The sequence below is a fragment of the Oryctolagus cuniculus genome, chromosome 4, assembly GCF_964237555.1.
Source record: "Oryctolagus cuniculus chromosome 4, mOryCun1.1, whole genome shotgun sequence".
NCBI lineage: Eukaryota > Metazoa > Chordata > Mammalia > Lagomorpha > Leporidae > Oryctolagus > Oryctolagus cuniculus.
The window spans coordinates 6,728,658-6,746,351 of record NC_091435.1 but is presented as its reverse complement, the minus strand read 5'-3'; the positions used below and the strand labels follow the sequence as shown (position 1 = coordinate 6,746,351).

The 17,694-nt window shown below is 49.7% G+C and overlaps 1 protein-coding gene across 7 annotated transcripts in view; it reads left to right on the top strand.

Annotated features, from left to right (window-relative positions):
• Nucleotides 1–9,680, top strand: part of KCNJ15 (potassium inwardly rectifying channel subfamily J member 15) — a 44,391-nt gene extending 34,711 nt beyond the window's left edge. For 4 of the 7 annotated variants that reach the window (XM_008274884.4, XM_070071820.1, XM_070071821.1 and 1 more), the window contains 2 exons: nt 4,006–4,108; nt 7,341–9,680. In XM_008274884.4, coding sequence (XP_008273106.2) covers nt 7,361–8,488 — 1,128 coding nt within the window. In that variant the 5' untranslated portion in view covers nt 4,006–4,108; nt 7,341–7,360 and the 3' untranslated portion in view covers nt 8,489–9,680. Of the gene's footprint in view, nt 1–3,614; nt 3,918–4,005; nt 4,109–4,650; nt 4,791–7,340 lie in introns of those variants that run through there. The other 3 variants (XM_051833574.2, XM_008274885.4, XM_051833572.2) reach the window with 3 other exon arrangements.
• The last annotated feature ends 8,014 nt before the right edge of the window (nt 9,681–17,694 follow it).

The following is a 17,694-nucleotide window of genomic DNA, read 5'->3' as shown; positions in this document are numbered from 1 at the left end:
AGCCATCCTGGATCCCCAGTGGCCCCTGGGGAGAAGTGAGTTGGCTGAAGGAAAGTATCATTACCCCCCAGAGAGAAGAACCGATGGCTTGCCCATAGGAATCTTCCCTGTCAACCTGGGCTTCCTGGCCACTTCTGAGGCCACCTGGGCAAAGCCACTGTGGCCTCAGCTGACACTGATGTGGTCACGAGCTGTCAGCCCAGCCTGGGAAGCGAGTCCTGGCCTCTCTGGAGACCAAGCAGGAGTATGGCACAGGGCCAAAGTCGAAGGCCCCGAGCAGGTGTTGTGTGGCCAGTCACAGGGTCCAAAGCAGGATAGCCACGCCTCACTGGTTTTATTTTCAATTCCTTTTAAACCCTTGTTGCTCAGTGAACCCCAGTAGGTTCTTGTTGGGCAATTTTTTTTTCTACTTAATATTTAAACCCGTGTATACTTAAAATGAAATTTAATCTAGGTATTTGGGGTTTGTAGACAAAGAGAAGGAACATCAAAAAATTGACGTGGCACAAACATTTGACGTGCAAGAAGGCTTTTAAAGCCACTCTCCTTACAAACAGGAAGCTACATTTTGTCAGAGCGTGAAAGTTAGATCTTTCTCCTTTTCATGTTTGCCTGGAAATCCTAAGATCTGATGGCTCAGAGGTCACCCCTCCATGCCTCACCACCCCGCCCGGAAGGGCATGCATGAGATCGCTGGGGCTCTAGTGGGGGGACTCTAGCTTTTGGAAGCCACTGTCGCCCCTTTTTTTCTACAAGTGAAAAAAACCACATTGTTTTTCTGTTGGCATCTCTACTTGGTGGGTCCACCCTGGAGCACAGAACGAAGCTTTTTCAGGAGAGGCGTGTTGAGACTCCCAAAATTGGGCTTAACAGAACTCCCGCGGTCTTAGATCTCAGTGTTCTATTCACTAGGAAGGGAAAGAATTAGTCTTAAACTGAATATTTTGCCTAACAAAGCAGCCACATGACAATTAACTGGAGGAGCAGATTTTGAGACTTAGATAAAAGGTTCAAGATTCTAGTTAGTATTTTCATTAAAATTCCATCTTAATACACACTTAATGTACATATAATTGATACATTATTATAATTGTGTATTCAATATCCATTGAATTATGTATTCAATATTCATTGTGTGATAGATAATACACCATAAAATATAAAATCTATATAAAAAATGTAAATAGCATGTTTCCACTTTGATCACATTCTCCACATCTTTTTTTTTTTTAATGCAAGGAAACAGGTTTATTCAAGAGGCTAGCGGTCCTGGGGGAAAGCAGACATCTCCAGTCTCAGAAGTGCTCTTCCGGATTCCCGAGCTAGCAGGAAGAGCTTTTAAAGGGGAAAGGGCCGTGGAGGGAGGTTAGGGAACACAGTGGGCAAACAGAGCTCCACAGCCTTGCTGTAAATCTCATACCTGGCCTTGGGCCGTTGGGCAGTAGGGGCCGGATATGCCTGGAGATGAGGAAGCAGGTGTTCTCGCTGCACACAGGCAGCTTGATTGGGGGGGTCAGGGAAAGTGAGGGGCACTGCTCTTCCCGGGGGGGTGGGGGAAACGCTGTACACACCTTCCGTGCAGTGGTTCCCAGCGTGTGCTTCTGGAAGGACAGCGCCAGCATCACCTGGGAACTCAGACATTCTCCAGACCCGAGCCAGAAACACGGAGCCCCCAGACAGCTCGGACACAGCTAAGCTTGCACACCTGGGCCAGGTCAGGGGGGCAGAGAGCCAGGGCGAAGGAGCTTCATCGCACAGGTGCTCTGGTGAGGAGTGTGGGGGTGGGGGGTCCCTTCCCCGCTCTTGCCTCAGTGTCATCACGGCCGGGATGATGATGGTGCTTTCTCGGAAAGGTGGGGGTGAGAGTGGATGAGGTTCACACGTGTGCAGAGAGCATGTGGCTGGCATGCGGTGGGGAGTGTCGACGCTGGTGGGAGTTGAAACTCCGCCACTATTCCTACCTCTCTGAATCTTGACTCTCTTACTCCATTATCACTGTCCGGTGTAGCTATCAGCCTCTTTCCCATTTTGGACCACTTCTGACGACTCTACGTTAACTCTGTCATTGCCCATCATTTGCTTACATTTCTTCTAATTGGCTAACAGCTTTCTGGCCATTAACAGGTGGGTTTCTCTGCCAGAACAGCATGTTCCGGAGAGCTGTGGCTGGTTCCTCTGATTCTCCGTTCTTGTAGGAGCCTCTTTCCCGGATAGTCTGTTCTTCCCTGGAGCAGGTGTTGGGACTGCCTTTTGCTTTCCTCATTCTCATGGTTTCGCCCTAACACTGCAAGTGCAGCTCCTCACATAGCCGAGTGCCCTTCCAACGTGCCGGCTGTTGAGCTATGTCTCAGAAAGCTATTGTCTTTCCTTTACCCCCAGAAGATGAACGCTGCACCACATAAACTCTGGGTAACTTTACAGCACACGTCTGCCACAGGCTTGACGAAGAGGGTCGTGATGGACCTCAGCAGTTGCAAAGACTTCCGTTCAGTAAAGAACTTGCCATTTTGAGGATTTCAATCCTCAATCAAGTTCTGCAACTTGGAACAATACAGTATAAACTGTAGAAATAAATACCAATTCCAGAGATCAAAGAAAACTGCTAATGGTTTGAATAGAGTTTGCTTATCTCGGGAGTTAAGAGAGAAGAACTCACAAGTCAATATCCTTTTATTCTTCTTCTCATTCTTAACTCTCGGGACAACTACATTGTCCCTTAAGACTCTGGAGGTTAAACCAAGTGGATGGAGGCATCACTAAGGAGAAAAAGAAGAAAAAAAAAAAAAAACCTAAGGCCCTAACATAGAACTATATGAAATACAAGTGTCTTTCAGCAATGAAGTGAATTTCATGCAGGAAGTCTGTAAGGAACAAAATACTACGAATTAGCACATAATGAGGCATAAATAATAAGGCAACAGGTGAGCCTGACAGGTGCAATAAGATCTTTGGGCTGCATACAGCACGGACGATTTGTTTTCCCAAACATGCTGAGCTACAGTGGAGGATCTAGCCAATCTGAGAATGGGAATAATTTTAACTATAAAACTGGTGATAGGTAACTGGTGAATCAGAAAAGAAATATGAAGTGTGTGTGTGTGTGTGTGTGTGAGAGAGAGAGAGAGAGAGAGAGAGAGAGAGAGATCTGGCCCGTGGTTGATACATGGTTTCAGACACCTGTGTCCCACGCAGGAGTAGCTTGGTTCAACACCTGGCTCCAGCTCAGGCAGCAGGTGACAGCACAAGTAATTGGGTCCCTGCCACCCATGTGGGAGACCTGGGCTGAGTTCCCCAACTTCTGTTTCTCAAATTTAACTATGTAATATATATACATATCTATGTGGGGTAGACAGATTGGTAAATACACGGATGGGTATAAAGAACTAGGAAGAATTAGTTCAGAGAAGTAGGATGCGAAAGAACCTCCTGGCCTCAGCATGGCTTACTGGCACCGTGGAGGACGGAGGGGATTTTATGGTGGGCTGACAAGAGCATGGGTCTGGCTTCCAAAGATCTGGAGCCCGCGCACCCCAAGGTATCAGTGTGTAAAGTGTGTGTCCAGCGGGACGGTTCTGACCAGCGTTGCCACACTAATATCTATTATCTGTGACTCAGCAGGGGCAATGTGCTTCCACAGGCGGTAAAAATATTCTAGACTCTTCCCTTCCAGCGCTCACTGTTTACTTCCCCTACACTTCCCCTTCCTGCCTCCGTTTGCTGCTCGGCTCATAGGCTCCTAGCGGGCCTCGGTGGGGGTGGGTTAACCCTGTCTTTCCAGGGGGCTTTGCCACCACACTCCCGCCAGGGCTCAGAATCTACAGTGAGGGCTGTGGTTGGGAGTTCAGTTGGATTCTGGAAACATCCGTGAGTTTCCACCCTGTTTCTGGGCACTGGGCCAGATGGCCAGGGACTGGAAGGTAACTGCCAGGGCCGTGGCCCTTAGGGGGCCCTTGGGAGCCAGCTTCATGACCACCTGTGAACACCACGTGTCCCTCTCTCTTGCAGGCAGTAGCGGAAGCCCATGGTAGCCAGGTGGGTGAAGGGGAGCAAGTACGTTCTTTCCACCTGCCTGGAAGAAGACTTCTCTGACCTGCCGAGCGAGCGACAGGTAGTGATGGGGCTAAGGGGCCTAGGGTGCTAGAGGGAGGGAGGAGGACAGAGTGGGCGGCGCACCCTTGGGCCCTGGGCTGTGCCTCCCTCAGGCCCTGCGGGGGTGCCCCCTGCTGATGCCTCTCACCCCAGCATTAGGTAGGCAGGATTATAGCAAAAGCGCCCCAGCAGAGAGAGAGGAGACTCAGTTCCACGTGAGCCTGGCCTGCTGCCCGTTTGAGAAAGAGGTGGAAACAGCAGCTGCGTGGCACAGCGTTCCGGGCCGTGGGGCCAGGTTTTCCAGCCTGGAGCAGGCTGAGCTGGGGGCTGGCCTGTACCCACAGGACCCCTGGATAGCACTCCGACTGGAAAACCTAAGCCTCTGCTTGTACTTCAGTGGATTGATTTGTGTGGTTTTCCCCAAAAGTTCTTCTTCTTCTTCTTTTTTTTCCTTTCTAAGCACATGCAGCTACTTGAACGTAGGCTGCATTTGTCGCTGGCAGCTCATGTTACGCGCTTGTCTATGCGTTGGGGCGTGTCAGCACTGTGCGTCCGTTCCAGGCTTTCCTTGTGGCCGCTTTCCTCTGGGTTAGACAGAGGAGCGCTGCTGGGGTGACGACCAGGAAGGCCCGCGTCCAGCAAGTGTATCCTGTACTTGGCTTCCAAGCGAGTCCCAAGACAAGTAGAGGCACCTTTAACAAGTAAGCGAGATTCTGAATAACCCATGGCCCTTCTCTGAAGGACAATGAAAGAGTGACTTTCCTTTCCACGAAAAAAAAAAATCATTTCAAGGATGTGCCCTTGGTAATGGAACAGGAAAATGAAAATGCCCGCAGAGCCTCCTAAGCAGGTGCTTCGCCCTGGCAGGGATACAGTCTCCAGTTCCTTGGAGGGATTTGCTCAGGGGATCACTTTCCAAACTCCCATTGAGATAATGCTGCTAGAATAGGGGAGATTACTGCATGAATCAGGCCAGCGTGTGTATCAGTTCCTTTGTAAAAGGGGACGGATTTTCTCTTGTTCTTCCGACGCCACTGAGATGGAAGACAGCATGTCAGCCAGGTAAGGTTTCCCTGTAATCACTCAGATCCTCTGTTTCAAGGAAATGGGGCCACTGCTCTCAGGCACCGTGCAGGTGCTGTAGGATGCCCGCGGCCTCATGGGCAGCCTGTTGCTGCCTGCTGACACAGCACCGAGCGCGCCCGGAGCTGAGCGCGGGAGCCCAGCGCTCTGTGTAGGTGGGCTCCTTCTGCTGCAGTGTTAGCTGCATACTCCGCTTTTTCATCCGCTCGTTAAAATAGGTTCTTCATGCAGGCTCTACTGAGTTCTGAGGAGGAAGGCAGAACTCTTGTGCCATAGCTCAAACGACGCTGGCAGTCGTTTTCCGAGAGTCGCCTGCATGTAGAAGAGCCACAGATAGAGCTTAATTACTTGCCGTAAGTGTACTATGGTCATTTGATAGCTGAGTTTGTTCCACTATCACCAAGAACAGGGGGAGGGCACAGATTTTAAATTATTGATTGCATTGGGGGACATTGAATTGCTGCTGCAAAAAGTGTCATATTAAAGTTAGGTTTGAAAAATTATCAATGCTACCCAAGTTCTTTTTTTAAAAAAAGAAATTTGAAAGCAGAGTTAAAGAGGGAGAGAGGGGGGCCGGCACTGTGGCATAGTGAGTAAAGCCGCCACCTACAGTGCCGGCATCCCACATGGGCGCTGATTCGAGTCCCAGCTCCACTTCTGATCCAGCTCTCTGCTGTGGCCTGGGAAAGCAGTAGAAGATGGCCCAAGTCCTTGGGTCCCTGTACCCATGTGGTCCTCTGGTTCATTCCCCAAATGGCCAAAATGGCCCAAATCTCTAGGGCTGGGCCAAACCAAAGCCAGGAGCCTAACACTCCATTCAGATCTGCCACGTGGGTGGCAGGAGCCCAAGTCCATGAACCCAGTTCCACTGCTTCCCCAGCAGGGAGCTGGATTGGAAGTGGAGCAGCCGGAACTTGAACCAGCTCTATGGAAGGTGGTGGCTTACCCCGGTGCACCATCTCACTGGACTTGCTTCCGGAGCTTCTTAAAATTTTACCAATTTTCTCCACTGCACGTGAAGACGTATCCTGATGGATGGTGGATCTGAGCTGTATCAGAGCTAGAGTTATGCTTAGTCAAATAACGTTTTAATTTTCTGTCATGGGGAATCATGAAAGCTGAATGTAAACAAATACTCCTGATACTCAAGGATTTAGCCTGAGAGTTCGCTATCACAAAGAAAAGCATGAAGCCAGTTTTCGAGTGCGAGGTTCTGTTTCGTGTACAGGGTTCATTTCATCGTCACAAAAACCCGAGAAATAGGCTTTCTTCCTCTTCCCAAGATGAGGGAGCTGAGGGCCAGAGCTAAGACAACTTGCCTGGATCACGCAGCTGATGAACTGGGGCGTGGATGCCTAACCCACCTTGGCTTTGCCTCAAAGTCCCGGTGCCTCCGGCTGCCCCAGTGCAGGTCAGCTGAGCTTCCTGCCCAGCTGGCCCTGCATCCACAGGGTTCCCGTCTGCAGTTTCAAGCAGCCATGGGTCAAAAACACTTAGGAAAAGGGGAATTCCATATTGAATGTGTACAGGCTGCTTTTCTGGCCATTATTCCCTACACAATATAATATAACAACTTATTTCAGTGGTGCTGGGTGTTATACGTAATGTGGAGGTGACTGACAATATATGGGGTGATTCTTTATTCTGTGCAAATCGGACACCCTTTGAGAAAACAGGGGCTGGTGCTAGTTAAGCTTCTGCCTGCCATGCCAGCCTCCCATAGGGGCACCAGCTCAAGACCCAGGAGCTCCACTTCCCATCCAGCTCCCTGCTAATGTGCCCCACGTGGGAGACCTGGAGGAGGCTCCTGGCTTCTGGCTTCAGCCTGGCCCAGCCCTGACCATTGTGGCCATTCAGGGAGTGAATCAGTGATGGAAGATCTCTCTCTCTCTCTCTCTCCCTCCCTCCCTCCCTCCCCCTCTCTTCCCTTCTCTGTGTTTCTTACCTTTCAAATAAATAAATAAATCTAAAAAAAAAAAAAAGAAGGTAAACAGACTTGAGTTTCCATGGGTCTTGGTGCACACAGGGCATCGGAGATCCAGTTCCCCCTGGCTATGGAGGCTCATCTGGCCATCCATACTAATTTTACGTGATTGTTCTGTTTGCATATTCCAACAGTTCTACCACTTAGGAAAGTAATGGAATGTCTTTCCTGGTGGTCTCCTTAGGTGCTTCTGAGAGCCTGAGCATGGATGCCCTTCATGTGAGCTCCCCCAGTGCCCCTCTGGGGAAGCACACTGCCGGGGCCATGCTCAAGGCCCACCGGCCCCGGGTCATGTCCAAGAGCGGTCACAGCAATGTGAGGATCGACAAAGTGGATGGGATATACTTACTCTACCTGCAAGACTTGTGGACGACCGTCATCGACATGAAGTGGAGGTACAAGCTCACGCTGTTTGCCGCCACCTTTGTGATGACCTGGTTCCTTTTTGGAGTGATCTACTACGCCATTGCATTTATTCACGGGGATTTGGAACCCAGTGAGCGGATCTCAAATCACACCCCCTGCATCATGAAAGTGGACTCTCTTACGGGGGCCTTTCTCTTTTCCCTGGAATCCCAGACAACCATCGGCTACGGCGTCCGTTCCATCACAGAGGAGTGTCCTCATGCCATCTTCCTGCTGGTGGCTCAACTGGTCATCACGACCTTGATCGAGATCTTCATCACGGGCACCTTCCTGGCCAAAATCGCGAGACCCAAAAAGCGAGCTGAGACCATCAAGTTCAGCCACTGCGCAGTCATCACCAAGCAGAACGGCAAGCTGTGCCTGGTGATCCAGGTGGCCAACATGAGGAAGAGCCTCCTGATTCAATGCCAGCTCTCGGGCAAGCTCCTCCAGACCCACGTCACCAAGGAAGGGGAGCGCATCCTGCTCAACCAAGCCACGGTCAAATTCCACGTGGACTCCTCGTCGGAGAGCCCCTTCCTCATCTTGCCCATGACCTTCTACCATGTGCTGGACGAGACCAGCCCGCTGCGAGACCTCACACCCCAGAATCTGAAGGAGAAGGAGTTTGAGCTCGTGGTCCTGCTCAACGCCACTGTGGAATCCACCAGCGCTGTCTGCCAGAGCCGAACCTCCTACATCCCGGAGGAGATCTACTGGGGTTTTGAGTTCGTGCCCGTGGTCTCGCTCTCCAAGAACGGCAAGTACGTGGCTGACTTCAGCCAGTTCGAACAGATCCGCAAGAGCTCAGACTGCACCATCTACTGCGCGGATTCCGAGAAGCAGAAACTGGAGGAGAGGTACAGGCAGGAGGATCAGAGGGAGAGGGAGCTGAGGACCCTTTTGTTACAGCAGAGCAACGTCTGATCCCAGGGTGTGGGCTGCCTGCACCTCTGAGAGCTATTTCACCTGGGTGCTCCCTTCAATCCCTAAGGTCGCTACGAGAGCGAAACACGAGGGCCCGCTTGGAAAGACCGCAGGGACGTACAACGTCCATCTTTGACTCTGACAGGGTGGCCAAGCAAGCGTGGCCAAGTTCTAGAAAGTTCCTTGGAGTGCCTTGTCTGAACTGAACTCTCAGAACTCAAACTTTCAGAAGTAGGGCTTCCCTTTGAAGAGCGTGGTCTAGAGCAGTTGAGAAAACGTCTTGTTGGACGGAGAGACATTTAGCAATGCTGATATTGAGGGGAAATGTACTTCCAAGGGAGAATATCAGCTTTAGTATAAGGTATTTATTTAATCTGGGGTTCAAAGACATTATGGCCAAGGGTTGAAGTGGGGGTCAGTATTCACTTGCATCATTGCTCTCAAACACACTCCTCTTGTTCCAGCAGAGAGAATGTTCTGTGTGATCATGATTGTCTGGGAATGCCCAAAAAGCACTGGTGGGGACACTGGACACTCACGGAGTGTAGTAATTGCATTTTTACATTTCTTCAGTGGCCTGAACTGAGAGAGTGGAACCAACCATATTCGTAAATAACAGATGTGAAGAATCTCCCGATGGCGCTCATGCTATTATTCCCTTCTATCCAAAATGTGGAGCCCGGAGCATGTAAGAGCTTTTTAGCAGTATAGATCCCTAGAGCTCAGTGGAACGTGCAGGATCAGTATCTGTGTCTTAACCCCCCCCTCCGGAATTTGGGTACAAACGGAAGCTGGATGAGCTGTGCTCTGGACGGTATTTTCCAAGTCACTTTCGGAAGCTACATGGAAAACTGACTGTGGGTCCCACACCCAGGACTTCCAGACCCGCCTTCCCTGCGGGCCAACATCGCCTCCGTCCATCGTGTTTCTTATCTGTTGAAGTATCTTGTCCACGGAGGAACTGCGCAGAATTGTGCACTGACAGCCCAGGAGCAAAGTAAAACTCCTGAGAGTATCGGCTGTCTCAGTCGTGCTAAGTGCAAGGCTTGCTGATCGTGGTGGGCACCGAAGAAAAATGAAACTGTGTAACAGAACACGACAGATGCTGGTTTGTAAGGTTCTGTGGGGCTGAGGGCAAGAAACTTGCAAACAAGATGACTCCCCCATACGCAAATAAAATCTGATACTCTTATCACACGTAAAGAACACTCTCTGTATTTCGAGTAAGTCTTTACATCTCAGCGTGTGAGAAGCAGCACCTCATTTCTGGCAAGACTGAGAAGTCTGGCACCCGTAGTGAGTCAATGGGCTGGGACTGGCTACGTGCCTGACGGGGACTCTCATTCCACCCAAAACAAGAGTGTGTGTACTCAGCCAAGCAAAGATGGCCGTGCATACTCATCTGTGTGAGCCCCGCCCCACACATGTGCATGCACACATACACACATGCACACATACACACATACACACATGCACACATACACACATGCACACACGCAATGCACACATGCACACACACATACACACATGCACACACATGCACACATGCACACATACGCACATGCACACACGCACACATGTGCATATGCACACACGCACACATGCACACATACACACATGCACACGCATGCACACATACACACGCGCACACACATGCACACATGCACATATACACACATGCACACATATGCACATGCACACATGTGCACATATGCACATGCACACACGCACACATGCACACATACACACATGCACACATACACACACGCAGACATGCACACATACGCACATGCACACATACGCATATGCACACACATGCACACATGCACACACACATGCACACACTCTGCAGGCAGAATGGAGGGACGCGTGGATGAACGACATTTGCCTTCAAGGAAAGTCTCCCACAAATATGCTCACAAATACTTGCTCCTAGGAGAGAGTGAACACTGATACTCAGAGAAATCGAGGGAATAGCCTGGATCATTAGTAAATGGTGATATGCATTACAGCCAGCCTGGCCATAGCTCGATGTTACCTTAGGTGCAAATTTTCTTCCTTTAGGGGGAAATGTGGAAATCAGACCTCTGGTCCCAGACCCAATCTAAGGTAGGTGTCAGACAAAGGGGCGAGGTTTGAAAAAGAACATTCCCAGTCCATGCATGAGAGGAGGACTGCGTCTTTACTTATCCAGGAATTTTTAAATTTTTCTGCTGATAATTTCATGTCGGATGGCTTTTTATCTCCATTATTTAGAAAAACGTTACATGCTAGTGTAGTTAGTATTAGTTGCTGTAGTTATTACGCGCGGGTTTTAATGTATGTTGTAGTGTAATTGACAGGAACATAAAGCTACTGGCTTGTTTACAGCTTTTCTATTGCACTATTGAAATATTCTCACAGTATTTATGTCAATGTTAATTTTGAATGTCAGGCCGGCGCCGTGGCTCACTAGGCTAATCCTCCGCCTAGCGGCGCCGGCACACCGGGTTCTAGTCCCGGTTGGGGCGCCGGATTCTGTCCCGGTTGCCCCTCTTCCAGGCCAGCCCTCTGCTGTGGCCAGGGAGTGCAGTGGAGGATGGCCCAGGTGCTTGGGCCCTGCACCCCATGGGAGACCAGGAAAAGCACCTGGCTCCTGGCTCCTGCCATCGGATCAGCGCGGTGCGCCGGCCGCAGCGCGCCGGCCGCGGCGGCCATTGGAGGGTGAACCAACGGCAAAGGAAGACCTTTCTCTCTGTCTCTCTCTCTCACTGTCCACTCTGCCTGTCAAAAAAAATTTAAAAAAAAAAAAAAAAATTTTGAATGTCATCAAGATTTGGAATCTCGCTCACATTGTACATGGTACCACGATAAGGCATAAAACTCAGAAATCATTTTTTAATGCTCATTTAGCATATGGATTTCCACCACATTTTAAAAACTTGATCATCTGATATTTTATACCACACACACACACACACACACACACACACAGAGCATCTTACAAACCAGTACATGCACACATCATTAAACCATATTGTAGGGGCCGGCGCTGTGGCGTAGCAGGTAAACCCACTGCCTGCAGTGCCATCATCCTATATGGGCACCAGTTTAAGTCCTAGCTGTTCCACTTCTGATCCAGCTCTCTGCTGTGGCCTAGGAAAGCAACGGAAGATGGCCCAAACCCTTGGGCCCCTGCACCTGAGTGGGAGACCGGAAGAAGCTCCTGGCTCTTGGCTTTGGATCAGCTCAGACCTAGCTTTTGTGGCCATTAGGGGGGTGAACCAGCGAATGGATGACCTCTCTCTGTGCCTCTGCCTCTCTGTGACTCTCCTTTCAAATAAATAAATCTTTTTTAAAAATCATATTGTAGCATAATATTCAGTAAGATTGTGTCTGGTTTGAAAATTACTATTTTTCCAGGCACACTTAACTTTTGTAACTTTGGACAAAATATTCTCGTGTTAATACATTAGCAGAAGATTTAGGTAGCAATCTCATTTGATTATATCTGGGCTGACTTCTGATCGAGACGGGTTTATACCCAGCATTCAAGTAAGGTATAGCCAAATGAATGGAATATTTTTGACCCCAAATGTCTTGTGTATTTTGAAATATTCCCAGTGCATTGGGCCTTCTAAGTAGAACCATTTGAAAACGCTGTTCCATTTGAGAAACCATGAAGTCAAAACCAGCAAATGGTGTCATCCGCAAGCCATGTCTCACTTTGGTAGTGAAGCAGATGGTGTTGGCACGGCTCCTGGTAGCCAGTGGCCCTAGGGAGTGAAGCAGTCTTCACCGTGAGCCACTTTGACTTGGGGCGAGGGGAGCCCCCTTTCTCACTCACGGAGCAATGACAACACACAGTAGAACCTCCAGAGACTCAAGTAACTGCATATATATGAAAAAAGAATTAGGGTGACAAACATTTAGGCGAATTTTGTTTCATTTTTATTTTAATGAACTTCCAATTCTAATCAACTATGATTTCAATATTACCAAAATGTTCATTAATGTATAGATCGAAAGTAGTATTTCTAGTCCGGTATAAAAAATGTGGCACTTCCACTCTTTGCTAGGATCTTCAGCTGAAGGGAGAAGGAAGGGAAGGCGAGGGGGAGGGAGGGGAAGGGAGGGAAGGGGAGGGAGAGGGAGGGGGAGGGAGGGGAGGGGAGGGGAGAGAGGGGGAGGGAGGGGAGGGGAGGGGAGAGAGGAGGAGGGAGGGGAGGGGAGGGGAGAGAGGAGGAGGGAAGGGAAGGGAGGGAAGGGGAAGGAAGGAAGGGAAGAAGAGGGGAAGGAAACACTTAGGGAAGCACCAGGCCTCGGCATCCGTAACTCAAGGAATCACCCTGGGGTTAGGTCACCACGTGGGCACTGCCGTGGTCACTGGGACATTTGACCCCATGGCATCATGAAGACGCTCAGTCCCTCCCTCAACCCTAGCTCTCATTCCTGCTGGTTCTCCCTCACCTGTTCAACCTGTGAAATTACTGGCTTTGCATGGCCGTTCCCATGATGTGAGTTTTTTTTTTTTTTTAATGAAAGGTATTAGCAAGCCAATCTTGACTTCTGAGGGCTGTGTGTGCAGCTGAAGTCCAGCGTGTGGCGGGGCACCCGTACTTAGGTCCAAGGTGCGCTCCCTCCCCTCCTCCTGGGAAGACTTGACTCGCGTGTCTGAGGCATCACGTTCCACCTCGCCGAGATGCACACCCGAGCTGTTCACCTCCGGAGCTGCAGCTCATCTCTCCCCAGAGTGAGCCGCCCACCCACTGTGGACAGCTGTTGCGTGGCTTTCCTCTCTCAGCGTGCCCGTGACTCCTGAGCAGAGTTAGTGCCTCCAGCGTTAGAATCTGCAAGGAGGTGCTAGGCTTCAGGCCTGATTGGATCTTAAAGAATAAAGGGGCTACCTCACCTGAGGCACTAACACGCATCAGTAACTCTGCCCTTACTGCACTTGCGCCTGGACTTTTCAAGGGAATCTGAGGCTAAGTCTTTGTCTTCAGAGTAAGAAGGGCAGTGAGAAAAGCACAGGCAATGCAGGATAATAGTTGATCAAGTCGGGTTTCTTTCACGCTGAAAAGTCTTTCTTTCTGTAGGGCGAAAATAGCCGCGTGGGCTTACTGCATAGCAAGCCAACGTCGCGCTCTCCGCCTTCTAGGAAAAGCGACTTGCCCAGACTTTTAAGAGATACCAACAGATCAACTTTTCCCCAAAGTTTTCCCACCGAGTTCTTGATGGAGGGAGAGAGGCGGGGTGAAAATACAGCTGCAGCCATTTCACTCCGTCTGCATTTCCGGTCCTTTGTCCTGTTGACGCCAATTTCCTTTCGCCTTGACACGTGCGTGGTTGACTGCTCAATCCCACTGCTGATCCATTCCACCATGGCAGAGAATTTGGAGCTTTAGGAAACAGTCAATCCATATTAAGATTTGTGGACATTTGGGTATCCAAAAATCAGGAACTGTACTCTGCAGTTGGTATGTTGGCATTTATAAAGAGAAGAGGAAGAGGAGGCTGCCGATTGAAGTTGATACCAATAGGACTATAAGAGTGGACCACAGACGTCAAAGAACATAACTGATACACGAGTGTACAAGCCAAGGTGTCATAAGTGTGGGTCAAGGCCACACTTGTTGTTCCAGAGAGTGGGCCCACAATGTCCTGTATCCAACGACTTTCGTTCTATGTAGACTTTGTTAGAATATTCTGTGTTCAACTTCTTTCAATCAATTACAGCATTGCGTAAGCAGCTGGAATGATCCTCAGCTGCCAGCCTGGTGCCGTGGTGCAGCAGGTTAAGCCACTGCCTGCACTGAGTGCCGGTTCAAGTCCCAGCTGCTCCACTTCCAGTCCTGCTCCCTGCTAATGCACCTTGGAAGGCAGCAGAAGACGGCCCAAGTGCTTTGACCCCCGCCATACACATGGGAGACCTGGATGGAATTCTGGGCTCCTGGCTTCAGCTTGGCCCAGCCCTGGCCATTGTGGCCACTTGGGGAATGAATCAACAGATAGAAGTTCTCTCTCTCTCTCTCTCTCTGCCACTCACCTTACAAATAAATGTTAAAAAAAAATCCTCAAATGTACTGGAAACACTGTTAATTTATTTGTTAAATCTGGCAAACCTATAGAATGTATTCACATCGTCCCAAACTCTGTTCTTCTCTAGAGGAGAAACACATACACGGCCCTTTGTTCGAGGACATGGAAGTCACACACTGAAAGCAGAGAAGAAGGTATTATGAAAACCTATTTGGGCTGGCGCTGAGGCTCACTAGGCTAATCCTCCACCTGCGGCGCCAGCACACCGGGTTCTAGTCCCGGTCGGGGCACTGGATTCTGTCCCAGTTGCCCCTCTTCCAGGCCAGCTCTCTGCTGTGGCCCAGGAGTGCAGTGGAGGATGGCCCAAGTGCTTGGGCCCTGCACTCCATGGGAGACCAGGAGAAGCACCTGGCTCCTGCCATTGGATCAGCGCAGTGCGCCGGCTGCGGCGGCCATTGGAGGGTGAACCAACGGCAAAGGAAGACCTTTCTCTCTGTCTCTCTCTCTCACTGTCCACTCTGCCTGTCAAAAAAATAAAAAAGAAAAAAAAGAAAGAAAACCTATTCGACCTGCTTGCTCAGTTAACAGAAGTCAATTTCAGCCGAACACAGGGGGCCCAGCCTTCAGCACTCCCCTGTGCGGTGGGGAGCAGCGTGCTCTCTGAGCCTGCCTGGGGTGGAAAGGCCTCTCCTGGGGCACCGGCCTTGAGCTCTGGGCTTAGAGGTTCCCACCCCTGAGTGCACTGGAGCCCAGACTCTCTGGCCCGGGTGTAGATCGATAGAGTGTGTGTTTGTTTAGTCTTCACAGCGCTGGAGGGCAGATTCAAGGATGGAAAGTCATCCTGAAATCCACCACCACCTTGCCTTCGTTTAGCATCTCCCAGCTCGTGGTGGAGTCCTTAACAGGGAGCAGTCCTGCAATCTTACCTAAATCCACGCCTTCCCACTCCCTTCCAACAACTCCCACTCCTGAAAAGCATTCAAGTAAACAAAAGGTAGAACCCACTCCAAATGAGCTCCCAAGAGAACTATAGGTGTTACCACCGCAGTGGGCTCTGGAAGATCTATTCCCAAAAAACAAATCAGCGTTGTGATTCTGAGCTAAGAACTGTGCGACCTCTTCGTTTACTTTACTATTATTGTTGTCGTTGCAGATTTGCTTATTATAATGGAAAAATAAAGTGGTTCCAAAAAGGTGACTAGAGAGAATTTCAAAGAGAAGATTTTTTTTTCATTCACTGGAGTTTAGCGATGTTCTTTCATCTGCAATCAGATCTTAGGATTAAGGATGTTGTACTAAATGCAATCATTCCAGGAAGCATGACTGTATCAGGGAATTTTTACAAAAACAAACCTCCAGATCACAAAAGGAAGCTGTGTTTGTGTGCCGACACGAGTATTAAATAGCACTCGGGAGAGGAAGGCAGGCCAACAGCCAACTTGGATCTATTTTTGAGGAATTATTTCTGTAGGGTGTCATGGAATTTTAAGTTACAAAAAGAAGGCTTTGGTAAATAGACCTCCCTTCCAAAAGGACTCACTCCAAAATACTACTTAATGGAATTCGCGGGAATGCTATGGAGAGAGAAATCCCAGATGACATCCAGATTGTGACCGGGCAGCCAGGCCATCACGCCTGGACGCTTCCTGGATACAGAAAGATATCTGGTCTCCAAGCCCGGCCCCTTCTTTCCTCCCACTGTTAAGCTGGTCTTGGGCTTGGGTGGCGTGTGTTTCTCTCCAGGTTGACCTGCTCAGTGACTGCTGGAAATTGCACACTGACTGATATGTGTACACTGGCTGCCCCTGAGCCCCCCGTACAATGATCCATTAGCTCTGAATATGAACTTATACATGAAATGAATTCATACTTCTGTTTGTCAAGCCATTTCTTATTTTCACGTATTTCGCTATCGCGTTATTACTTTTTGTTTTGGTATATGGAGTCACCCTCACATGTGAAGTAATGCAAGCGCAATAAAGCGAATTTCGTGGTCTTGAGTTTCGTCTCCTGTCACTGCCATGGACTCAGTGCTACAGCGGCTCCCGCATGGACACATCCCACGGAGGCTCAGAGATAAGCTTCTGGGGTTAGACCTTCTCCAGTGACTACAACCACAGCACCTTGGGGCTGCCTAAGTCCTTAAAGCTTGGTAAGGTGGCATTTTCTAACAGTGCCTAAAAGAAGGTGTTTCGCTTCCCTTCGATCCCTGCCTCATCTCTTACCGAACACTGACTGCCAGAACGATCATTATATTTGTGTCAATGACCAGATAGCCAGTCGGCCTTCACAGCATCCTTTCTGTATCCAATCCCTTAACACAGTCTCCCCCCCACCCCCCACCCCGCGATGGAGTGAAGGAAAGAAAAAACGGGAGACGCAAGCAGGGCTGTGACTGTAAAACAACAACTACTTACAACCCCCACAGCAGAGCTGCACACAAGTGCAGCCGGTACCCTCCAGGCTGTTTCCTGGGGAAACCACACCCACATTCAACAACACAGCGGCCGCCGCTCCACACAGTCCCCACGTGGCTCGGTTGGAACCTTCTCCCTTGGAGTCTCGGCTCATTCACAGCCACGGTCTCTCGGGGGCAGGGGTGTGGGCGCAGACTTCATTCTCTGACTGAGCAAGAGAGCGCTGGAAACGCATAAGCCTGGGACAGACGGTCGCAGGTCCTTCTTGATGGTACCGTCTGGGAAGAAGGTCACGTTTCCAGAGAGAGCACAGCCAACGGCAGCCCCGTAGGAACACATTGTGTTCATTGTTCAGAAGTTCCCAGACACATACACTTTTCTGTCCCATTATCTCAAGTGCCGCTTGCCCCTGGGGGTGACCTTGGCCGAGAACTGGGCTGTCCACGTCCATTGCTCTCCCCACACTGTGTCCCTGCGACAGGGAAGCGGGGAGTTTGTGTGAGACTTCGGTTCTGGGCTGGAAGCACAGCCTCCTGGCAGCTGCAGTTTCTCTTCCCGGAATCCACGGCTTTGCCACCTGCCATAAAAAAAAATGCCAAGCAAGTTTAACGGTTTAATTCTTCTTATGTCAAAGTTCATTTTCTTTCCAGAAAAATCTTACTTTGTTCAAGTTATTCTCTTCCAAATCACTCCATTCCTATACTAGAATTTAACTCATATTATAATTCTTCTTAAAAAATCATTTATTCACTTGAAAGGCAGAGTGATGGG